The sequence below is a fragment of the Giraffa tippelskirchi genome, chromosome 8 (genome assembly GCF_054371585.1).
Source record: "Giraffa tippelskirchi isolate mGirTip1 chromosome 8, T2T-mGirTip1v1.2.pri, whole genome shotgun sequence".
Lineage (NCBI taxonomy): Eukaryota > Metazoa > Chordata > Mammalia > Artiodactyla > Giraffidae > Giraffa > Giraffa tippelskirchi.
Genome location: NC_137282.1, coordinates 109579040 through 109605987, shown reverse-complemented (window position 1 = coordinate 109605987; position 26948 = coordinate 109579040). Strand labels below are relative to the sequence as shown.

The window sequence follows — 26948 nt, the reverse complement described above, 5'->3', positions numbered from 1 at the left end:
TTGAACAAAACAGATTTTTCTTCCATGCATTCAAATTCACTGGGCTCTTATTATTGTTACATTAGCTTTTTTAAAAGTACAATTTTGTCAGCCACTACAGACGAACAATATGCTGGTTCAAAATTGGGAAAGGAGTATGACAAGGCTATATATTGTCACCCTGCCTGAGTACATCATGTGAAATACTAGGCTGGACGAATCACAAGCTGGAATCAAGATTGCCAGGAGAAACATCAAGAACCTCAGATATGCAGATGATACCACTCTAATGGCAGAAAGTGAAGAACTAAAGGGCCCCTTGATGAGGGAGAAAGAGGAGAGTCAAAAAGCTGGCTTTGAACTCAACATTCAAAAACCTAGGATCATGGTATCCAGTCCCATCACTTCATGGCAAATAGATGAGGAAAAAGTGGAAACAGCGATAGATTTTCTTTTCTTGGGCTCCAAAATCACTGCAGACGGTGACTGCAGCCATGAAATTTAAAGACATTTGCTCCTTGGAAGAAAAGCTGTAACAAATCTGGAGAGCATATTAAAAAGCAGACATTACTTTGCCAACAAAGGTCTGTAGAGTCAAAGCTATGGTTTCTCCAGTAGTCATGTATGGATGTGAGAGTTGAACCATAAAGAAGGCTGAGCACCAAAGAATTGATGCTTTTGAACTGTGGTGTTGGAGAAACTCTAGCGAGTCCCTTGGACTGCAAGGAGATCCAACCAGTCAATCCTAAAGGAAATCAACCCTGAACATTCACTGGAAGGACTGATGCTGAAGCTGAAGCTCCAATATTTTGGCCACCTGACATGAAGAGCCAACTCACTGGAAAAGACGTTGAGAATATTGAAGGCAGCAGGAGAAGCGGACAATAGACGATGAGATGGTTGGAAGGCATCACCGACTCAATGGACATGAGTTTGAGCAAACTCCAGGAGAAAGTGAAGGACAGGGAAGCCTGGCATGCTGCAGTCCATGGGGGTCACAAAGAGTCAGATATGACTCAGCAACTGAACAACACCACCACAGATATATATATATATAAAAGCACTCTAATACTAAACTTCTTAATCTGAGGGTGTTACTGACACAAATCTCAAATTTCCTTGTACTAGCCATGCTACTGTTCAAAGTAAACAAAATCGCCCTACTGTTTCAAGTTTAACAATAGTGGTGAAAAGTGTAAGCACAGAGTCACAGTTTTAGTCATGCTTATTCTTAACTCAGGGTTTCCCAGGTGGCTCAGTGGTAAAAAAAAAAAAAAAAATCCACCTGCTGGTGTAGGAGCCACAGAAGATGCAGGTTCAATTGCTGGATGGGGAAGATCCCCTGGAGAAGGAAATGGCAACCCACTCCAGTATTCTTGCCTGGAAAATCCCACGGACAGAGAAACCTGGCTGACTACAATCCAAGGGGTTGGTTGCAAGAGAGTCAGACATGAATGAGTGACTGAACACACATTCTCAAGTGAAAAAATTTACATTACAAGTACTCCAAGTAAAGTCTAACTTGCTTCACCCAAGGACTCAATTTCTTTTCACTCTGACACCCAAATTTCATTTCTGCTAGACTGACAGACCCCTTCCCACTGGGGTTAGGTCAACCTGCTTGACCTGGAACAAAAAGCAGAGAAGCAAAAGAATTCTTTTCCCTTCTAAGTAACCAAAATGAAGTCTACTACCTATTAAGAAACAAAAGCTAACCTGTTCTACAGTTGTGTGTACATGCTAGAGGGAGAGACGGAGTGAACACAAGGGAGAAAACACACGCACCAGCACCGCACACCATCACCCTCATTTAAAAGCAGCATGGCCAAACATCCGCGCAAACAAACTAATTATTCCATCTTGGGACTGGCAAGAGGAACAATTAACATGCCAATTTGAAAAAAAAATGTAAGGAGGAAGCAGAAAGAGGGAAGGGAAAAATAAGTGCTGAAAATTCTATATGAAGTAATACATACAAACGAAAACACTGACTTAAATTCTAACTTCTCTTTTTTCAAATTAAGTAACTGAAGGCAACATTTTCACTGACAGAAACTAATCATTCTGATAGAAAATTAATAAATCAATAAATGCCTTATAAATGAGTATTCCTAATGATTTAAAAGAGAACTTGCTGAAGTCCACAATGACCACAGTTGCTACAGAAATTGAAACTTTCTCACTGGAACTGGAGCCTCATTTAACACAACTAAACCCTTCCTGAAACATTATCACTTCCAGTTGCCATTATGAGTTGATATAACACTTCCCAGTTTTCTTCCTTCTCTGGCTTCTCCTACTTGGGTTTCAACATCTCTTCCTCTTCCAAACTGACAATGATGAACCTCTACGAGTTTAGCCTGAATTCCCCACACTCTATCCAAAGATGATGTCATTATGGTTTTGTATACTGCCAAGCCCCTATATCATAAAGGCCCAATTCTTTATTCAAAATCTTCAGGACCAAGTGTTTGGGAATTTAAATATTTTTGATTTTTTTGAAATAAAGGTAACGTGTTATCATATATGTCATTATACTACCAGTAGGATCTGCAGTGGCATCTGTTTATCAAACACTAAAGGAAAACACTTATATTCAGCCTAAGTAGGATAAAGAGACTATATATAGCCTCACATCAGATCAAATCAAGTTCTGCTGTCAAATGAACTCTACAAAAAAGGGGGGGGGGTTCAGAGAATTCAGAATTGTCAATAAGGGACTGTGAACATTATGTCCAGTCCAGATTACTTACAGCCTCCAAAAGTGCCATTTGCTTTCTCCACTTAAGTATATAGGGATTAATCCCCAATGGTTCAGTGGGTAAAGAATCTGCCTATAACGCAAGAGACCCCCTTCCAACCCCTCAAACTAACAGCTCTTCATCTAGACTTTGCTATTCATCTCTGTCAAACTTGGAAGAGATCTTGAACCCCTTGAGAATTCTCCCATCCACCCTAACCCTGCCAGCTCCAAATGTATTCACTTCTCTCCTTCTCCAAGGCCACCACACTGACTCTCATCCTTCTCACTGAACTACGATACTACCTTCCAAACTGGACTCATGATTTTCCTTTGGTCTCACTGTAATCCATTCTTCATGAAACTGTCAAAATTAGCTTTAAAAATGCAGAACATTATCTTGTCGTATCCCTGCATACAGCTCTGTAGTGTCTTCCAACTGCTCTTAGAAGAAAACCTAAGCCCTCAATAAAGCCTGGTCCTTGACTCTCTTTAACCTCATTTCTAACCACCATCTTTCCTGTTTTAGTAAGCATTTTTACTTTCTAGAATGTGTAGCTCTTTTATACACCTAGGTCTTCATAGCCATGGTCCCCAATGCCTGGAACATGCATGCCCTTGACTAAGTCTTGTACTGATTCTTCAAGGCTCAATTTTAAATGTTAGTTCTCCAAAAAGGCCTTTCCTAACTCCCTAATCCAAATTAAGTGAAAGCCACTCAGTCATGTCCGACTCTCTGCAATCTCATGGGCCATACAGTCCATGAAATTCTCCAGGCCAGAATACTGGAATGGGTAAGCCGTTCCCTTCTCCAGGGGATCTTCCTGACCCAGGTATTGAACCTAGGTCTCTCACATTGCAGGCGGATTCTTTACCAACTGAGCCACACGGGAAGCCCAAGAATACTGGAATGGGAAGCCTATCCCTTCTCTAGCAGATCTTCCCGATGCAGGAATCAAACCAGGGTCTCCTGCATTGCTGGTGTTTTCTTTACCAGCTGAGCTACCAGGGAAGCCTCAAGTCCAAATTAGGTCACCTCTACTATTCTATCTCATGATCTCATGGAAGCCTGTTCTTTTCCTTTGTAACATTTATAATAATCTGTAACTTTATAATTAAGCATATATTTAATGTCCGTCTCCCTCCTCTATACTGTATACTCCATGTAAAGCACAGAGAATTTGTCTTATTTACATATATACTGTATACATCTAGCATCCAGCACAGTGCCTACAACCTGGTAAGACGAATGCATCATGCCTACACACAAGCATGCAAACTCTTTGTTTCTGGGACGTGACTCATTCAGCACTTCAAGCAAGATGACACCCAAGAATCCAAAAAGTCAGATTCATAAAGTCCTTCTCACACTTACAGAGTACCTACCATGAGTTAGGAACTGTTTTAAATGCAGAGGAGATAGCAGCAAACAAATCAATCTCTGCTCTCACAGAACTTACTGAATGGTGGAAGACAGACAATAAGAAATATGGGTAGAGAAGCTAGTGTACTTCACCACATTTCTAGTCCTCTTGGACATGATGACTAAGAATGCTCTAAGAAGAGGTTTCTCTACCAGTCTCAGTGCCAGAGGGAAGAGCTGACCCATGATGGACAAGTAGCATGCACTTGCTATTGTAATCCACTGACATTTGTGGGGATTCTCTGTCACCGCAGCATACCCATCCTATCCTGTCTGAAATAGTAAATAAAATTCATGGTGTTAGATGATGACACGTGCTAAGGAGAAAAACAAAACAAGAGGACAAGACATAAGGGTAGAAGTTTTGGATATGATTCATTAAAGGCACCCATCTTAAATCTAGGCCTTTAATTAAGGCCTTAAGAATATCAAATTGAATATAATTGATCCCAAGTTAATGGGAGACAGACTTTTTAAAATTGTCTATTTTCCCTTACTAAAATGGAAGTTCTATGAGAGCAGGGATTCTTGATTGCTTTATTTATTAACTACTACATCCTCAGCACTGAGTGATTTCCAGTTTTCTTCTTAAGTATAAGTCAATTTTAAAACCACACATAATCTTCATCATCTACCAATGTCCTCATTTTCTCCAATACTTTTTAAACATTCTCTTCTAGTTGATCTGAATAATCCCTTATGATATTATAACTACTGACTGACCATAATTTTCAATTTCCAAAACAAGAGGTGAATTTTTAAAACAGCATTATTAAAATATTGAGACTGTGCATTTTAACAGTTTCTAATATAAAAAAATCTTATGAAAGAAAAAATTATTTATATCAGAAATATATTTAATATAATTTACTATAATTTATAAACAATAAATACAAATATCCTACTTTATATTTAAAGCCTTAAAAATACCAACCTGAGCTGTTTCTGTCATTTTCTGTTCAAAATCTGCTTTTGCTAATGCATATTTTTCCACATAGAGTTTGTAAGTATCTGTAGCTTTCTTAGATTTAACAGCTGCCTGTAACAAAACAAAAACATTTAGAATTACACAAAATCACTTTACTTTCCTTAAAAAAAAAAAAAAGTGCATTTTAAGAGATGAGGCCTATGTTGAGTTCAAGATGACATAAACTAACTTTAATACCTTTTTCCAAGTCTTTCTTTTTAGTATTTTTTGTTATGGTCACACAATGATGTAGAAATTAAATCCTAATTCTCTTGTCCAATGGAATGTGCTTTTAAAAGTTAAAATACTTTCATTTATAACCCAGAAGAAGATCACACAACCACACTGTAACAGTACAATGTTGCTAAAAATTCAACAATCAAGAATGTGACAATACCAGCAGAATATGCTATGAGTCTTCTTCCTTCCTCCCACAACAAACAGATATTCCATTTAAGGTCTGATCAGTGACTATAAAGCTAGCACGAAAGTTGAAAAAAAAAAAAAATCAATTTTCCTTGATGTTGCTCATTTTTTTTACTCTTCAGAAAGTCAATAATTTGTTTTAATCATTGTCTATTTTTCAAGATTTCTATTTTTTATTGCTACTGTATTATAACAGTTTTAATTTTATCAAAGTTACTTATTCAACAAAAACTTAATAATATATTAAATAATAGGCACTAAGGAATATGAAGACAAATTATATAGGAATCTTTTCCTCAGGGAGTTCATAAAAGAAGTATAACCTGTACAAAAAAGGCTAGAAATTGGTGGAAAGTGACCAGTAGATTGGGGCAGACATGTGGCTATCAAGAAATTTGATTATTCTCAACAGACTGCTCAATTTGGATACAAGAAGTTTGAAGGGAAGGAGTGTTGAAGTAAATAAGAGTTTAAAGAAGATCAAAAAAAAAGAGAGAGAAAATTTCCCCTTTCTTGGTGTGATAAAAGGTGGTCTGCTGTTGAGTGAAGAAGAGAAGGCTGTGGTTGGAAACTTCAGAATAAACTTTCAAACCATTGTTATGAAGGATGCAACTGGTAATAATTACAGGAGTAAAAGTATTACAAAGAGCCACTGAGGGCTAAGCTGCAAAACCTGGAATTTGTGCACAATCAGAACCATAGGGAATTATTTCCAGCTATGTTCAGGAGTCTAAAAATAAGTATTAGAAACTCATCTAGTAAGTATTAGAAACACAAAGTTGCGTTTACCTGGAGGTTGGGAATGGCAAGAGATGCATACAGTTCTAGACCCTAAAAAAGTAACTCTACAATGTCTTGGAAATTTTACTGCATATATTATATTAAACATATATGCTCTATCCTTGCTGGCCTTTATAAACAAAGAATATAGGATGCCACTTTATCTTGCAGTGTATCAAAACTATATCTTATATCAAAACTGAATGCAGTTTCCATTCATGGTCTGGCAACGAAGATCCCACAGCCAGGGAACAACTAAGTCCGGTGCTCTAGAGCCCGTGCACCACAAGTACCGAGCCTGCAGTCCACAACTAAAGAGTCCATGAGCTGCAATGCAAGTCCCCGTGTGATGCAAGAGGATCCCACATGCCACAACTAAGACTCGATGTAGCCAAATACATTAAAATAAATAAACGGGAAATTGGGACAGAAGAAATTATGCTTTAAAAGCAATAGCTACATTTCTTCTCATAATTAAAAGACTGGTTCTAATAGATTACCTAGTGATAATGAAAGAAATCCTATATTTTATCATTTCCTTAGCATTATAAATAAATTTATTGGTATACTACCGGAAATAATTCTAATGGTCTATATAATTTTCCCAGTAAAATCTTATGAATCAAATGTACACATAAAAATAAAATAGAAAGCAAAATGAACTGTTTGAGATACTCCTAAATCTTTTTTCACTTTCAGATTCTGACTCTTCCCAATTACTTCCAAATCAGGGACTGCTAAGGTCTGTTTTTTCCCCCCACATATTATCATCTTCAAAGTCACCAAGAATATTATTGACAGAGACTATCTTAAAAGTGCTCCACTACCATCTTCAGATTTCCTTCCAAACGGTGGTGTTCACATTTTCTTGATTTTACCAAGTCTCAACAAAAGGTTTTCAAACAACAATCAGAACTATTCCTGCCTCAATGGTCTTAAAGTCGTCTGTTAATTGAAACAACAGTGTTGCAGCTGTCCAGTCATGCCGCCAGGTATATAACAACCAAGCTCACAGAGGCAGTGAAACTACATGACAAACGCCACCTTGCCCACAGTGATTATAATAACACCACCATTTCAAGATGCATTCTAATTTCAGATATCTGAGGAAAAAGATATACCCGGGAGCTTTTAATATTCTCTTTTTTTTCTCGTGTCTCAGTCTGAATTATCTTTATTTAACCTGCTTAATACCAAGAATGTATTTATGATCTAATTCTTGAATTTCTTTAATTCTGAAAAAATTCTGATGTTAACTCTTCAAATATTACCTGTCTACCATCTTCTCCAATTTTTTTCTTCTAAAATCCACAGCAGACGATGGTGACCTTTACTCTCTGCGTATGTCATGGGTAAGTTCCCAAATTCAGTCTTTCACTATACCAACTCTAAAGTTTATCTTCTCTAATGCCTTTTTAAAATTAAAATAACTATATATTTCATTGCCAAGTTTTCTAGTCAGCTGTTTTCCCATCTACTAGTTCTTGTTTCATTATGTCTCTCACAATTTCTTTAATGTAAGTTTATGTTCATTTGCATCTCTGAACATCAACATATATGAATGTTTCTGATCATCTGTTTAATAAATCTAGATTTTATTTGAATTAAATTCTTCTTTTAGTTGTTAAATTTGCTGCCACTTGTCTTAACAAAGGTATCCCCTGCTTTTCCAAAGTTTGTCTTATGCCACTTTGCTTTTACTAATGAATTACATTAGTACCTGTCTTCACAAACTGGAAAAAAAATCCAGAGAGGATTTTCACTTTTACAAAAAAAAAGAAAGGTGAAAAGAAAAATAGTACTCAGTGTTTGCTTTGCAGGAGCCATTGTGAAGGGGGCAGACACCCTGAGACCAGTGTGGGTGGTCCAAGCTCCTTTCCAGGGTCTACACTTAGCACCTCAGCATTGGTCTCCACAGCTCTGAACTGTTTCTGTAAGCATCTGTGCTTGAACTCAATTTCCGTCATATGTTCATTAACAAGAAGTGTTCTAAGGCAACTGCTTCTCTGCTTATGCCCTTTTGGTTCATGTAAGTTTTCATAGGCAGAATCCACTGTCGTACAGCAGGGGAAAGCTATATGAGATTTCTTAGGATGTACTCTAAAAGTGTGGTTGTTTGCTCATTTCAAGTGTGAGGTTTCTTTTTTTTCCCTCTCTCTTCTCCCTGTCCCTCCATCAGTGATACTGGACAACTCTAAAGACTACAAGGTAAACATCACCTCCTAGAATTGTGTTGTATTTAATCATTTATGTTCACTCATCACCATCTAGCAGTTTCCGGTTATCTCCTGTCAGCCCTCCAAGGTTCCAATTTACTATCAGTCTTACAAAGGCAGCTTTTAATTACTTCCCTGGAAGAATATTGAGGATATGATCAAAACTGTCATAATCAGGCCAAATCCTTGGCCTGATTGCCACTCACAACTGTGTCCGTTAAGCCCCAACTTCCAATAATGCTTTAGCCCTTCAGCCTCACGTCTTTTTTTTTTTTTTTGCTATTTATAGCTTCACCAAGTGAGTGGGGTTCCTTGTGGCTTCACCTCAAGTGGGGAATATTTAGTCCCCTATACCATACAAGAGCTAAATTCCACTGCCTAGCTTAGGACTTTGGGTCCAGTGAGCCTGCATAATCAATCTCAACACATGCCTTTGAGTTTCTGTTCCATTTCTAGTTCATTAAGAAGAATAAGATTCTTCTTCTGGGACCATGTTATTTTGCTTTACTTTCTCTTTTTATATTTTATTCTTAACTGCTGTGTCTGAAATGAAAAGTGTTTGAAAATCATGAATTTGCTGTGCTTCAATTTTTACCCCCTTCCAATTTTTATTTATTGCACAACACTAAAGGAAACATAATATCCCAAATTCCATTGACTGTTTTGATTTTTCCAGATTTCTAGTTTTTGCCCATGTATATACAATTTTATAATTATTATAATTGCAAGATAGTTACATTTTTTTTTTACTGGATATTTCAAATATTCTACAAAGCTTTCAAAATTATCACTCCCTATGACTGATTCCTAAATGATAATATACCACATCAAACAAGTGGATGGTTAAACTGTTTTGAAAGGGGGAAAAAATCTACTTTCAATCAAGATGAGAGTGAGGGGAAGTGTTGTGGTTTACCACAATGGGCTCAAAGTCAGCAATAAATCACCCACAACATATATTTATAGCTCACCCTCAAGCATCTATTGCCTTGCTAAATATACCAAAGTCTTGCTTTAAAAGTTTTTTTACCTTATTATTAAATCTTATACCAAGGACTATCTCATCAATTATCTTTTACAAATATCCTACAAATGTGTCACTGATATAAAGCAATCATCCTTTTTCATGTATTTGCTAAACTACTTACCATACACAACATATTTTGCAAACCTACTTCTGTTTCACTTAGGAAAATCATTAACACTCGGGCACAGTGACTTTCATCTTTAACAGGAGATCATTCTTGAGTGTTTAAAGATTAAATGCAGTCTTATATTTGAAAACGTTTTGAAAACACAGAAGCATTATTTTTATTACAATTACCTTTTCTATTTCTCTCTGTGTAGCTCCTTCCTTTTTCAAACGTTCCTGTTCTACACACTTGGCGTTATAATTTTCCTTGGATTTCTGGAGGGCCTGAGTTATGCTCTGAATGGCTTGAACAGCTTCCAGAGTTCCTGCAACTTCTTCTTTAGTCTGTTAGGTATGAAATGATTCATCAAAATGACAGAACCACAAAGTATTCAATATCTGACAAACCAATCCAATGATTAACAAAACTGATACCTTTTTATGTGATTTCACTTGTTCTTCTCCATACTTCTGAACTTCCTTTATTAATTCTTGTAATTTTCTAACAAGATCCAAGTGACAATTTGCTAATTTCTCTGTAGATGTTTTGAATACATCCCAGACTGGTGCAAATGTTCTAAAGTGAAGAAAACATGGGAATAATTTACTAAAAGGAAAAAAAAGTTTAAAGCTCCAAAATAGAACCACTGGAACTAACGGGCAAAAGATGAGACTAAATTAAATCACAAATGAAATGACTGAAAGCCTGATCTTGATTTTTTAGGCCTTGGTTAATTATTTAAAATATTTTTATACCTCTGCTGCTGCTGCTGCTAAGTCGTGTCAGTTGTGTCCAACTCTGTGCGACCCCAGAGACGGCAACCCACGAGGCTCCGCCGTCCCTGGGATTCTCCAGGCAAGAACACTGGAGTGGGTTGCCATTTCCTTCTCCAATGCTTGAAAGTGAAGTCCGTGTCTGCCTCTTCGCGACCCCATGGACTGCAGCCTACCAGGCTCCTCCGTCCATGGGATTTTCCAGGCAAGAGTACTGGAGTGGGGTGCCATTGCCTTCTCCTTATACCTCAGATACACAGAAATGACTTAATTCATATCACAGGTCTGGCTGTGACCCTCTCTTAATTATAACATGTCATTTTCTGAGTTGATTTGGTTATTTAGATTTTTATCAGAAGCTTTTCTAATCACTGTCTGTTTAAAACTAATCTATTATCTAATCTCAATTTTAGACCCATTAGTGCTCCATTTAGAAAGCTTCATTGAACATAAAAGCTCCCGGAAATTCCCTGGCAATCCAGCGGTCAGGACTCCACACTTCCAATGTAGAGGGCACAGGGTGAACCCCTGGTCAAGGAACTAAGATCCCATAAGCCACACAGTGTGGTCAAATAAACAAAATTAAAAAATAGAAACTCTTCTGAATTGAAACATGCAAAAGTTAAATCTGCACATGATTTTTTAAATGTCTTCATCACTAAAGTTTATTTAAGAATTATTTTAAAACTGTTCTCTGACACTTTCAGATTTTACCCATGTACTTCAACAAACACTAGACAGTCAGTCCCCTTTCTACTACACTTGGTACAGAACGTATGACATTTTTCTATCATTTTTTCTCAACATTGAGAATTTAATATTTTTAGCAGGTTCAAGTACTTCCAAGAATTACTACACTGTAATATATTGGATAATACTTAGGATACCAAAGGTCAGTTTAAACTAATTTGGTCAGCAGAGAATGATATAAGAATAATTTTATCCTATGCTTTCCTCAGGTACTTCGTCAGATATTTTCAACAGCACTTGCCTTGCTCTATGATAAAACAAAAACAAAGAGTAGCAATGACTCACTAAGGCAAGAAGCTAAAGAAATTACTCATCCTAATACGTACTCTTTACTAGTTGCTGTGTTTCTTAGCCAGCAAGGAAGCTAACTGACACAATCATTTTAAGCAGTAACAATAATGTTCAAGGAGGACAAATACTTAAACAGGACTGTTCTGATTAGATCTTACCTCCCACTTTAGAATCTAATCAGCACTAAAACTGGCAAGTAATTAGATGGAAAATTTCAAGAGAAAAAAGGACACCTGAAAAGTATCCACTCACAACAGCACCAAAATACATGTATATCACTTCAAGTAAACCTGATACTTGATAGTCTAGATTTCACAAAACAGATGAGAGTGTCCCTTTACCAAGGATTATTTACACTGAAAGGAGGTTCAGCATAAGATTTCTTTAAATAAGGTTTCTTTAAGGAATTACAACTATTCCATTTTATAAAGGTTGATAAACACAACTTTTTTCTGGCCGGGTAATATACACAATAACATACAATAAGCACTATGAAATGAAACTGATGAATCCAAAATATGTTTAGATGCAACTAAATGCAGAAAGATAAAATTCAATTTCAGTAATATTTAAAATCTTTATAATCTTAAGTAACAACACTAACAGAAAAAATGAAATATCTATTATTCATGAAAGGCATACATTTCAAAGACAGAAATGTTGTCAGTAACTTTATTAGGAAACACATGTTTTTTTCTACCTCCTACCTGGTAACTAAAAATAAGGTAGAATTTCCTAGATTAAAACTATGGCCTCATGCTGAGTGAACTGAGACAAATATCATACAATATTACTCACATGTGGAATCTAAAAAAAAGGACGGCATAAATGAACTTATTTACAAAACAGAAGTAGAGTCGCAGATGTGGAAAACAGGCTTATGGTGGCCAGGGAAAGGGGGAGGAGGGATGACCTGTGAGATGGGAGCTGACATACACACCACTATACACACAACATAACCAACAGGGACCTGGAGCGTGTCACAGGGGACTCTACCCAGCACTCTGTTAGTGGCCTTTCTGTGAAGAGTCTTAAAAAACCAAACAAAAACAGAAGTAGAGTCACAGACGTAGAAAACAAACAAATTTATGGTTACCAAGGGGTGGGGGAGGATAAACTGGGAGACTGGGGTGGACATATACTGTATATAAAATAGATAACTGATAAGCACCTACTCTATACGCATAGCACAGGAACTCTACTCAATATTCTGTAATGGCCTATATGGGAAAAGAAATTTTAAAAAGATGGGGTGTGTATATATATATATATGGATAACTGATTCACTTTGCTGTACAACTGAAACTAATACAACACTGTAAATCTACTCCAATAAAAATTGTTTTAAAATATTATTTCTAAAGTGAGGAGAGAGATGGAAAAGGAAGGAAGAATGAAGTGGCATGGGAGGAACCAACAATTGCAGGACAACTGGGCGGAAAAAACAAACACAGCCATCAACTACCAGTCTCCACTCTCCTCTAGGTGAAAACAGAACTGCAGAAGATCCTCTTGGCTGTGGCTGTTAACACTTACATGATGGACAGTGTCACCACCCTGAGGATGAACTAAGAGCCCTACTCCCCTTTATCTGGGCTACAAACTAGGAAGACTTCTGTTTAAACTCGTTCAGTTACACTAGAGAATACTTTAATAAAACAGTCATTCTTAACCAGCTTTTTAGATCATAAGAACCATATGTGAATCTGATAACTGGTATCAGTTCAGTTCAGTTGTGTCAGACTCTGCAACCCCATGAACCGCAGCACGCCAGGCCTCCCTGTCCATCACCAACTCCTGGAGTGTACCCAAACCCATATCCATTGAGTTGGTGATGCCATCCAACCATCTCATCTTCTGTCGTCCCCTTCTCCTCCTGCCCTCAATCTTTCCCAGCATCAAGGTCTTTTCCAATGAGTCAGCTCTTTGCATCAGGTGGCCAAAGTATTGGAGTTTCAGCTTCAGCATCAGTCCTTCCAATGAACACCCAGGACTGATCTTCTTTAGGATGGACTGGCTGGATCTCCTTGCAGTCCAAGGGACTCTCAAGAGTCTTCTCCAACACCACAGTTCAAAAGCTTCAATTCTTCGGCACTCAGCTTTTTTTATAGTCCAACTCTCACATCCATACATGACCACTGGAAAAACCATAGCCTTGACTAGACGGACCTTTGTTGGCAAAGTAATGTCTCTGCTTTTTAATATGCTGTCTAGGTTGGTCATAACTTTCCTTCCAAGGAGTAAGCGTCTTTTAATTTCATGGCTGCAATCACCATCTGCAGTGATTTTGGAGACCACAAAATAAAGTCGGACACTGTTTCCACTGTTTCCCCATCTATCTGCCATGAAGTGATGGGACAGGATGCCATGATCTTAGTTTTCTGAATGTTGAGCTTTAAGCCAACTTTTTCACTCTGCTCTTTCACTTTCATCAAGAAGCTCTTTAGTTCTTCTTCACTTTCTGCCATAAGGGTGGTATCATCTGCATATCTGAGGTCACTGATATTTCTCCCGGCAATCTTGATTCCAGCTTGTGCTTCCTCCAGCCCAGCGTTTCTCATGATGTACTCTGCATATAAGTTAAATAAGTAGGGTGACAATATACAGCCTTGATGTACTCCTTTTCCTATTTGGAACCAGTCTGTTGTTCCATGTCCAGTTCTAACTGTTGCTTCCTGACCTGCATACAGGTTTCTCAAGAGGCAGGTCAGGGGGTCTGGTATTCCCATCTCTTTCAGAATTTTCCACAGTTTATTGTGATCCACACAGTCAAAGGCTTTGGCATAGTCAGTAAAGCAGAAATAGATGTTTTTCTGGAACTCTCTTGCTTTCCTGATGGTCCATCGGATGTTGGCAATTTGATCTCTGGTTCCTCTGCCTTTTCTAAAACCAGCTTGAACATCTGGAGTTTCACGGTTTGGTGATAACTGGTATACACCCCTATCAGAAATATGGATTAACACCTACACAAAATCTTATATAAAATTTCAGGGGAATCATAGATTCATCAGAATCCCAGACGAAGAGGAATCTTTTACTGAGTATCACTGTAAAAATCTTTATACTAAGTAAATATAAGACTATTTTAACATCTTAGTTAAAATACAGTATCTCCCGAAATTTTAGATAAGTAGATCAGATTAAGTATTCCTTCCAGACTTGTTATTATTTAAATTACACAATTACTCTTTCCAGAGTTGTTATGGATACAAGTATACCTCATTTAAAATATATTCTTATTAATAATATTCATTTTTCAAAGAAAACATTTCCTGAGCACATATTTTTAAAAGGAAAATTTAAAGTTAGTCTATAAAATCCTGACATTTCTAATGCATTTTAATCATTTCAATAAAATTCATATTAAGTGAGTTTTTAAAGACCACTGTTCAACAGAATGTAAATGAACTTACAGAAAACCAGAATAATGTGCATAACACATAACATTTATAATCCCAAAATTATACTACTGAAAGACTGTGTAGCTTAATAAAGGGGTAAAAGTAAGTTTCATTTTGCATTAACTAATTCAGCAAATTCAGCTGTATTTTCTATTAAGTCAAGAATATATTCATATAGGCACATTTTAAACAAATAATTATGTATTTTATATTTATGAAATATTACATCTTTAATGGAAACCTATTATTCTCAAAAACTTTGGCTAAATCAACACTGAAAGAGCTTTTCAAAGAAATTAACTCACCCAAGTTGTGAATAATTGCTTGCAGATTTTGCTAGTTTTGTCATTGACCTGGAGTACGCCTCTTCTATTGTAGCTCTGTTAAATCAAATATCCACACTGTAAGAGCTCTTGTTTAACGACCAAACACAGAAAATACAAAATCATTACAACTGCAGAAATAAACAGATAATCCAAAGTATATGTTAAAAATAAGTAGGTATGTGGTCATGAATTTCTGATCTATCTTTAAATGCCCTTTGTGCACATCTATTTAAAGAACTTGTCTGGTATAGAACTAAAATAATGTATGTCACCAAGAAACTTCAGTGTAAAGTCACTCCTTTTTTTTTAGTACCAATGGTTATGTGAACAGGAAGTACAAAAGTACTGCTTCTTATATTCCCTCTATACATACAAACTGATTCAGTATGAAAACCTTTTGTGTTTAACATAGTTTTATTATTAACACTGTGATTTCATGATTATGCACACTTAATAGAATACGAGATTGATGACAGTCATCTGCACAAGACTATTAGCAAGTCTGAGATCCTGAACTTCAAGTTCTTAATCTAGACTGTGATTAAATCTAAAACACTAACATAAATATTTCACACTATAATATTGTGTTTTGCATACTATTATTCAGCATACAGAATTTTATGCTAAAAAAACTGAACCAAAGACATTAAATATGGAATAGAAAAAAATGTTCCCATAGGCACATAACTCGGAGAAGGCAATGGCACCCCACTCCAGTACTCTTGCCTGGAAAATCCCATGGACGGAGAAGCCTGGTAGGCTGTAGTCCATGGGGTCGCTAAGAGTCAGACATGACTGAGTGACTTCACTTCACTTTTCCTGTTCATGCACTGGAGAAGGAAATGGCAACCCACTCCAGTATTCTTGCCTGGAGAATCCCAGGGATGGCGGAGCCTGGTGGGCTGCCGTCTATGGGGTCGCACAGAGTCGGACACGACTGAAGCGACTTAGCAGCAGCAGCAGCAGCAGGCACATAACTTACAAATGAAAAATATATGCTGTCTTGGCCTTTCCAACTCTACAAAAGTTAAGTTCTATCTTACCTATCCCTTAATTACCCGACCCCTTCTCTATCTGTGCTGCCCTTAATAGAGGAAGTCTACAACCACCACTGCCCTTCCATTTATTTACTTTGATAGGTTCAACTAACATTGTTTTTAATGTGCAAATTCAGATCAACACCCTGCTCGTGAACCAAATCATCTGTTTAATATCTAAATGCCTCAAGCATAACTCTACCTAGATATTTTAATCACCTCAAACTCAAAATATCCAAAATAAGCTTACCTCCAAACTCTTCCCCAAACCCAACCCCACAAAAACTCTTTTAAAAAAAAGGAACTATTAACAGTAACTGCCTCTCATTGACAGCACTGTGATTTTTTTCTGCTCCTTTAAACTTCTATGCATCTTTTTAATATACTATATTACAAGAGTAGTACTTTGATAATTTTTAAAAAGTTAATACAGAAATAATATATCAGTGAATAAGTAAATAATATATCAGCAAGGAAAAAATAGTTCAATTTCCAGTAATAGTAAACTGATCTAAAAATCTTCCAATGAGAAAGGAGAAAAGTAGCAGAGGTGGGGGGTATGCCTAAAAGGCATCAGAGAACTAAAGACCAGTTAAGAATCAGTAAGCCAAGATCCAAGAGAAGGATATCCAGAGAGACAGCTATGTAGGGCAGCTTTTCCCTGGGGACATCTAGAAGAGGCAGCTAAGACTGAGAAATGGAGCAAAGCCTCAGAAGGTAAGGGATATAAAACTAGCTTCAGACTTGCCAAAGGTGGGAAGCATGAGAAAATCCGTAAGCTTAAATTGAGACCCAAAGAGTAAGCATAAGGAGTTAAGGATGAACCATAAGTAGGCAAGCTCTCAAAGTAACTACAAACTCTTATCTTTTCAAACTCTGATACTGGACCCTGCATGGTTGTCTTATACACATTCAAACAACCACCAGGCACATAAAGAAACAAGATAAGATGAACAATCAGCAGAAACAAATTTAACAATGTTCCAAATGTTATTATAAAGCTCAGACTTTATGACTTAATGTATTATAAAAATATAAATTCTGTATCTAAAAAATACAATAACCAAAATTAATATCTCAATGGATGCAGTTAAACTGCAGATTTAATACACTGTAGTGTGTGTTAGTCACTCGGTCATATCTGACTCTTTGTGACCCCATGGACTAAAGTCCACCAGGCTCCTCTGTCCATGGGATTCTCCAGGCAAGAATACTGGAGTGGGCTGCCGTTTCCAATCTCCAACATGCTGTAGTGAGAAGTGGTAAGCTGGAGAGAGGTGAGAAGAATCTATTCTGGTTTAAACATAAACTAATACAACATTGTAAATTAACTACAATCCAACAAAAATTATATTTAAAAAAAGAAAAGCTCAATGAAACAAAAGATTGGGAAACATAAAAGAAAAAGGACAATGCAAAAATGTATAACATGTAACGAAAGTAAGAATGGGTCAGAAGAAATATCTACAAGAGATGATGCCAAAGAATTTTCCAAAACTGATAAATGCTATCAAACCAAACGTTCACGTTAGCTCAACAAATCCTAAGAGGATAAATAAAAAAATATGTACACCTAGTCGCATCATAGTAAAACTGGGGAAGGTCAAAGACAAAAGGAAAATCTAAGAGCAGCAAAACCCTTCCCACCATCAAATGTTACCTTCAAGGGAACAATAATTAGACTGACAGCTAATGTCTGAACAGTAAACGATGCAATAATCTTTGAAGAATTTTTTTTAATCTAGTAAAGTGCAAAACTATAAAACTCCTGGAAAATAACATAGGAGAAAACTTAGATGACCTTGGCTATGGTGATGTCTTTTTAGATAAATCACTATAGACACAATCTATGCAAGAATTCATTGATAAGTTGGACTTCATTAAAATTAAAAACCAGCTCTGTGAAAAATGATGTCAAGAAAATAAGAAGACAAGCCACAGACTGGGATAAATTATTTGCAAAAGAATGAGAAAAAAAAAAAAAATGTTATCCCAAATATACTGTTGACTCTTAAAGCTCAACAGTGAGAAAACAGCCTGATAAAAAATGTGCCAAAAACTTTAAGAGACACCTCACCAAAGATAATATACAGATGACAGGTAAGCAGGTGAAAAGATGCTCTACATCATATGTCATCAGGGAAACGTAAATTAAAACAAGATACCACTATGTATCTATTAAAATGGCCACAGTCTAGAACACTGACAACAGCAAGGATGTGGAGCAACAGAAATTCTCTTTCACTGCTGGTGAGAATGCAAAATAATATAGCCACTTCACAAGACTCTTACCTCACGATCTAGCAATTGTGTTCTTTGCTATATACTCAGAGGAGTTGAAAACTTATTTTCACACACAAGAATAGTTACAGTAGGTTTATTCATAACTGAAAAGCAACCAAGATGTCAAAACTGAAAAGCAACCAAGATGTCTGTCCTTCAGTAGAACAGATACAATGGATAAATTATGAACAAATAATTCACATCCAGACAGTGGAATATTATTCAGCATATTACTAAGTGAAAAAAGCCAAACTAAAAATGCTATTATCACATACTGTATGATTCCAACTACAGTTGACCTTTGAGCACCACAGGTGTGAACTGTGTGGGTCCACTTATACACAGATTACCAAATGATCCACAGTTGTTTGAATCCATGGATACAAAATTGCAGATACGAAGTGTCCACTGTAAAAATATACACAATATTCAACTAGACAGAGGGTTGGCACCCCTAATCCCTGTGCTATTTAAGAGTCAACTACAATATGACATTCTCGAAAAGGCAAAACTATGGAAACATTAAAACGGAACACAAAGGGTTCTAGAGAAGCGAAAATACTCCACTGAATATTATAAAGATGGGTATATGTCATTATACATTGACCAAACCATAGAATGTATAACACCAAGATTGAACCCCAAGGTAAAACTACAGACTTTGGATGATTGTGATTTATCAATGTAGATTCATTCTTGGTTAAAAAAAAAGTATCATTCTGATAAGTAATGTTGATAATGGGAAGGCTATGTGTCTGGGGACGAGGAGACACATGAAACCTCCTTTCAATTTCAGCTTCCCTGGTGGCTCAGTCAGTAAAGAATCTGCCTGCAATGCAGAGACCCAGGTTCAATTCCTGGGTCAGGAAGATCCCCTGGAGAAGGAAATGGAAAAGCACTCCAGTATTTTTGCCTGGAGAATTCCATGGACAGAGGAGCCTGGCTATCAATTTTGTTGTAAATCTCAAACTGCTCCTAAAAAACAACAAAAAAAATCTTCCAACTAGAATTCTATACCCAGCAAAAATACAAATGGAAGTAAACCCCTAATAAAATAATGGATCTAGGTGATGAGCATCAATGGCTACTAACATCACAAAAGAGATAAAACCAAAATATTATATGTCTTTGATAGAAGTATATATATTGCCAACGAAGTATTCTCATCAAAATACTGAACTGAATTTGATCTAGTTGCTACATTTTATTCTATTACGTTTTTTTCTTCTCTCACCTTAGAAGTAATAGCCTCGTTTTTTAATGGTTATCCTAGAGATTGTAACATACTTCCTTGATGTATTGATTTCTAGTAATGGTACTTTTATCATCTTCCTGAAAACACAGGAACCTGAGAACACTACCACCTCCTGACTTAAATGCTTTATATTCCATTAGTGAGTATGTGTGTTTAATTTTTTACTCTGAAAATTAAAAGTTTTCTATTTTTAAAACACTTTTTATTGTGGAAATATACACTTATATGCCATTTTTGTGTGTATTGCTTTAGCTTTTTATTATAAACCACTAAGTAATGAACTGTAATATAGTTTCAACAGTTTTTAGCATTTTCACCGTCTTGTTTAAAACAGTGCTCTGACATCAAATTATTACCTGTCCATAGACACTTACATATGTATCTCTAACAGCTAATGATTTAGAGGACAATAATATTACCCAGCTAACAAAATTAATGATAATTAAATATTTTTAATGTCTAGTTTATTTGTTCAAGCCAGGTGGCTACGTTTTTTATATGTTTTGTATAGTCATTTTTTAGATTTATTAAAATTATTTTACTTTTCCTCTGATGCTTTTGTCCTGGATCGCTTTTCTTCTTTTTAAAAAACATCTTTTAATACCCCTTAACGTGGATTTTCTGGTGATAAATTCTCAGTTTTTGTTAGCTGGTCATATCTTTATCTTCATTTAAGAAACTTTTTATTATGAACGCTTTCAAACATGTATAAAGCTTACTCAGAAGCTAGGATCTTAATATAGTGAACTTCCATGTTGCAATCTCTGTGCTTCAGCATGGTTAAGCCATGGCCAGGTTTGTTCTGTCTATTCCATACCACTACTACTGAATTGTTATGAAGCAGATCTCAGACTCAAAGACATAGCATTTCATCCATTAGCATTTCAGATGTGTCTGTGAAAGATAAGGGCAATTTCAAAAACATAACCACAGTATGTTACCTTATCTAAAAATATAGTATTAGTTCTCTGATGTCACCAAATACCCAGTCAGTGCTCAGTTTCCCTCAATTGTCATATACACACATACTACATGTAATTGATTTTCTCCAGTCAGGATCACAGCAAGATTTATACATTATGTTTAACTGATGTGCTTTCTGAGTCTCTTTATCTGTAGTTTTCCTCACCCCTTCCTTACTGTTTTTTTGATGTTGAAGGAACCAAATTATTTGTTCTACAGAGGGTCCCACATCCTAGAACATGCTAATTGCATATTCATAGTTTTGTTTACCATTTTCCTTTACCCTAATATTTCATGATTGAAAGTGTCCATAGTAAGTTAAATGAAGATAAATTAAGGATATGACCAACTAACAAAAACTGAGAATTTATCACCAGAAAATCCACGTTAAGGGGTATTAAAAGATGTTTTTTAAAAAGAAGAAAAGCGATCCAGGACAAAAGCATCAGAGGAAAAGTAAAATAATTTTAATAAATCTAAAAAATGACTATACAAAACATATAAAAAACGTAGCCACCTGGCTTGAACAAATAAACTAGACATTAAAAATATTTAATTATCATTAATTTTGTTAGCTGGGTAATATTATTGTCCTCTAAATCATTAGCTGTTAGAGATACATATGTAAGTGTCTATGGACAGGTAATAATTTGATGTCAGAGCACTGTTTTAAACAAGACTATGAAAATACTAAAAACTGTTGAAACTATATTACAGTTCATTACTTAGTGGTTTATAATAAAAAGCTAAAGCAATACACACAAAAATGGCATATAAGTGTATATTTCCACAATAAAAAGTGTTTTAAAAATAGAAAACTTTTAATTTCCAGAGTGAAAAATTAAACACACATACTCACTAATGGAATATAAAGCATATAAGTCAGGAGGTGGTAGTGTTCTCAGGTTCCTGTGTTTTCAGGAAGATGATAAAAGTACCATTACTAGAAATCAATACATCAAGGAAGTATGTTACAATCTCTAGGATAACCACTAAAAAACGAGGCTATTACTTCTAAGGTGAGAGAAGAAAAAATGTAATGGAATAAAAAATATTTAAGGCCAAAAGATAAGAAAGACAAGGACAAAATATGAAACAAGATAAATAGAAAAAAATATTAAAATGGTAAAGAGGTTGGCAAACAGCAGCACCATCAGCAAATCTGGCCAATTGTTTGTTTTCATAAATAAAGTTTATTAGAACACATCCACACTCATTTATTTACATGTTGGTCATAGCTGCTTTTGTATTAAAAAACAGAGGGACTTCCCAGGTGGTCCAGTGGCCAAGACTCTTGAGCTCCCAATGCAGGGGGCCTGGGCTGGATCCCTGGTGAGGACTAAATCCCACAAGCCACAACTAAAACCCAGTGCAGCCAAATAAATAAATACATTAAAACAACAACAGCAACAACAAAAAACACTAGAGCTGAATAGCTGCAACAGACACCAAATCACCCAAAAAGCCTTTACACAGAAAGTTTGACAGCCTCTGACACAACAGATTTGAGCCTAAATATATCTGGAAATATGCTGATGTAAAGGACTAAATGATCCAATTAAAGAATAAAGACTGTGAAAATGGCTTTAAAAACAAATGAGAAACACACCTACACCACAACAATACAGGTAAGAAAAAAAATACAAATATCATGCAAATACTAACTAAATGCAAACAGATGAAACTTTAAATAAAGAAGACTTCAACACAAAAAACACTGCTAGAGATAGAATAGGACACTTTAGAATGAATTTTTTTAAAAAGTTCAATTTACCTGAAGATGTACTAGGTCTAAATTTCTATCCATCTACTAATATGGCCCCAAATATACAAAGCAAAAAGTGGCAGAACTACATAAATGAACATTCATAATCTACATATGAGATTTTCAAAACAGCTCTTTCAGAAACTGATAAAATGAGCAGATTAAAAAACAAAAAACAATGAGAATATATTAGAGTTGGAACAACAGAATTCACAAATTTACCATAATATATAGAGAACTTGATATCCAGCAAATGCAAAATACTTTCAGGTATGTAAAAATATTTACTAAAATTGACTCTATCCTGGTCCATAAATCAAGTGTCAACAAATTTCAAAACACTGAAATCATACAGAGTGTGTTCTCTAACCACAATGCAATTAAGTTTGAAAAAAAGAAAAAATATACCTTTAAAAATGAACATATATTTGGAAATTAAGAAATACGCTTCTAAATAACCCAGAGAGGCAAGAAAGAACACACAATGAAACTTTAAAAATATATTTAAACAAAGTACAATGAAAATCCTATTTCTCAAAAATTATGGAGTACAACAAAAGCAAGGCTTGAGGGAAATCTATAGTTAAATGAATATATTAGAAAAGAAAAAAGTTGAAAATTATTAAGTTAAGCATCCATCCCCCAAAATTTAGCAAAAGAACAGCAAATTGAACACAAAGTTTAAGGAAATAAAGAATAGAAGTTAACAAAACAGAAAATAAATATATAAAAAGAGATCAACAAAGTTAATAATTGATTCTTCATAAAAACTATTAAAACCAACAAACATCCAATGAGACTGATCATGAAAAACAGAGAAGACACAAATAACCAGTATCAGGAATAAAAAGTAAGACATTAGTATAGATTTTGTAGACAATTTTAAAAGTTCACTAAAGAATATTAAGAAAACCTTTTTGCCAATATATTTGAAAATTTACATAAGGGAAAACTCCTTAAAATACAACTTACCAAACTCAATATCTGAATAGTCCTGTAACTATTTAAAAAATTAAATACATGATTTAAAACTTTCCAACAAAGACAATTTCAAGCCCAGGTGGTTTTACCAGCAAATTCTATAAAACACATAAGGAAAAAACTATAATCTTCCACAAATTTTTTCCAGAGAATACAAAAATAGGGAATATACCTCAACTCATTTTATGATGCCAACAAACTTTGATTAGCAAAACCTAAGAAGGACATTTAGAGAAAGGACATTTTCAGGTCAATGTCACTCATAAACATAGATGCAAAAATACAAAACAAAACAGCAGCAAACTGCTCTACTAATGCATAAGAATGATTAACACATCGCCACTTATTTGACTTATATCAGGACTGGAAAGTTCAAAATTCAATGTAATTCAGATTAACAAAAGAAATAAGAAACAAAGAAAACATCCATTCATGATTTTCTTGAAAAGGAAAAGAAAAGCCTTACAAAACAATATGTAGAATTTCCACAATCTGATAAACAGTAGGGAAAAGAACTGGAATAAATATTTAAGAGCGTGATGTGGGACTGGAAACAAGACTAGGACGCCTCTCATCACCATCTCTATTCAGCATTACACTGGAGGTGTATGCCACTGCAATAAGAAATGAAATAAAATATATACAGATTAAAAAGGGAGAGGTAAAACTGTCATTTTCACAAGATGACTGAACACACAGAAAATCCAAAAGAATCTACAGATAAAAAAAATTACAAGAATAAGTAAGAATTTCCAGGCTGCTGGACATAAAAATCAAAGTATAAAACTCAACCATGTTTACATAAATCTGCAACAAATAACTGACAAATTGCATTTATCTAGAACATATAAAGAATTTTTTTTCAATTTTTTTTAAAAGGAAAGAAAAACCAGAAAAATAGGCAAAAGATGAACAGATACTTCATTAAAGAAAAGATGCCAATTATATATGAAAGGATGTTCAATTTCATTATTCATCAGGGACATACAAGTTAAAACCACAATGAGTACTACTTATCAGTATGGCTCAAATAAAAGGATAGATAAAACCAAGTGTTGTTGAGGACATGGAGCAACTGGAACTCTCCAATAAGGCTGCTGTTGCTGTAAACTGGTACAACCACCTAGGAAAATTCTTTGGCATTATCTACTAGAGTTGAACATACACATACTCTAAGACTTGGCAATTCTACTCCAGGGTAAATGAACGTGAAATTGAAAATGTTAGTCGCTCAGTCATGTCCTACTCTTTATGACCCCACGGGGTATAGCCCACCAGGCTCCTCTGTCCATGGAATCCTGTTCCAGTTCTCCTCCAGGGTAATTAACTAATATAAATATGTGTACACTGAGACATATGTGCAAGAATATTCAAAGCATTATTACTTGTAAGAGCAAAAACCTGGAAACATCCCAAATGTCTGTCAACAGTAATAGCTAAATATATTTAGTATATTCACATAATTTGATATTAAACAGCATTATAAATAAATTCAACACAAATGAATCTCACAACAGTGCTGAATAACAGAAGTCAGAAAAAATACCTACTACAGAATTAAACTGAGTTGATTAACTCAATTCAAAGTTCAAAAAATAGGTATAATTTACTTCAACAGATAAAATTACCATATATCCATAAATGGAACACTACTCAATAGCCAAGAATAAACTAGTGATGCATGCAACAACATGGACCAATCTCAAAATTATTATACTGAGTGAAAGCACTGGACAACTAAGTATATCCTGCATGATTCCATTTAGATAAAATACAAGAAAATGCAAACTAACCTAAGTATCAAAAGCAAACTAGTATTAGCCTATGGATGGGGGGTGGGGAGAGAAGGAAGGAATTACCAAGGAAAGATAAATATGTTCACTATCTTGATTGTGGTGATGGTCATGAGTGTATGTATATGTCAAAATGTATCAAACTCTACGCTTTAAATATATGCAATATATTGTGTGTCAATTATACCTCAATAAAGCTGTAGGTAGGTAGGGAGGGAGAGAGGGAAGAAAGAAAGGAGCAAAGGAGAAAGGAAAGAGAAAGGAAGGAAGCATGGAAGAGGGGAGGAAAGAATTACAAGGGTATGAGACAAAGAAAGTCTTAAGAAGTGTTAAGAAGTGATTAGCTTAAGAAGTTATTTAGCCTTTCTGGGCCCCAGTTGTCTTATCTATAAAATGAGACTTAGAGTTTCGACAGTTAAATGAGATAGTGTATGCAAATCCTTGGGCTTCCCAGGTGGCACTAGTGGTAAAGAACTCCTGCCAGTGCAGGAGATGTAAGAAAGGCAGGTTCAATCCCTGGGTCGGGAAGATCTCTGGAGGAGGGCATAGTAACACATTCCAGTATTCTTGCTGGGAGAACCCCATGGACAGAGGAACTTGGCAGGCTCGCAAAGACTCTATTAGTACATAGGGTCACAAAGAGTCGAACACGACTGAAGTGACTTAGCACACACACACGCATGCAAATTCTTAGTGCAAAGCATATGTTTGTGTGTATATCTTTTCTTCTTTTCTTTCTCATTCACTTCTTCAAGAAATATGAGTATCAAATTGTTTCAGGCTGTGTGCTAGGCACTGGGATACAACAGAATACTGTATACTGTTTCCCTTATAGGGGAACATAGAGACAAATAACAAAAATAAGAAATTACAACATTTTATAAATACTACAAAGAGATATATGATCTTGACAGATATTATAAAAGGTGATTTTGACCTAGTCAAAGAGATAAGGAAAGGCATCCCTGGAAAGGTGAGTATTAATACACTGCTGACCTCTAAGGTCAGTACGTACAAATAAGGACTAAGCATGTACAAAACTCTGACTGATAAAAAGCCTATCAATAAAATAGCCAATGTTTCTGGAGAAGAAAAAGGAGTCTAAATAAACATAAGTCTGGTGTGAGCTAAAGTTTGAAAGGCAATTTGGGGTCATACCATGTAGGCCTCTTAAGAGGAATGGGAAACTTCTGAAGTGGTTTCAACAGAAGTAACAAAATGAACTTTGAAAGAGTTCACTTTGAACTTTCAAACTGTAGTCTGAAAAAGAAACCTCCAATTGCAGTACAGAGAATAAATTGCAGGAGAATAATAATGAATGTAGATAGGACAGTTAGGCACTATTGCTACAGTCCAGGCAACAATAATGATAGCTTGGATCAGGACAGTAATGTTAGAAATTCATTCTATAAAAAAATGTTCCCTGAGGGCCTACCAAAGGCCAAGCTCTATCCTAAGTGCAGGACAATGAAAAATAAGCAAAAAAAAAAAAAACCACCCTGTTTTTGTGGGGTTTATATTCTAGTGGGGAGAGACAGACTAAATAAGTAAAATATCACTCAAATCAAGTGGCTGTTAAGTGCTATGGAGAAAAATAAAATAGCAGGGGTCAAGTGGAAGGAGGTGTTTTCTCAATGCCCACAGAAACATTCACGGGTTAGATTCT

The 26948-nt window shown here is 35.6% G+C and overlaps 1 protein-coding gene across 1 annotated transcript in view; it reads right to left on the bottom strand.

Annotated features, from left to right (window-relative positions):
* The window catches only part of FCHO2 (FCH and mu domain containing endocytic adaptor 2), a 121728-nt gene that overhangs the window by 74665 nt on the left and 20115 nt on the right, over nucleotides 1–26948 (bottom strand). The window contains exons 3-6 of the mRNA XM_081518548.1: nucleotides 15185–15259; nucleotides 10099–10240; nucleotides 9856–10008; nucleotides 5077–5181 (exon numbers count right to left, since the gene is read on the bottom strand). Of these exons, the coding sequence (XP_081374674.1) occupies nucleotides 5077–5181; nucleotides 9856–10008; nucleotides 10099–10240; nucleotides 15185–15259 (475 nt within the window). The remainder of the gene's footprint in view (nucleotides 1–5076; nucleotides 5182–9855; nucleotides 10009–10098; nucleotides 10241–15184; nucleotides 15260–26948) is intronic.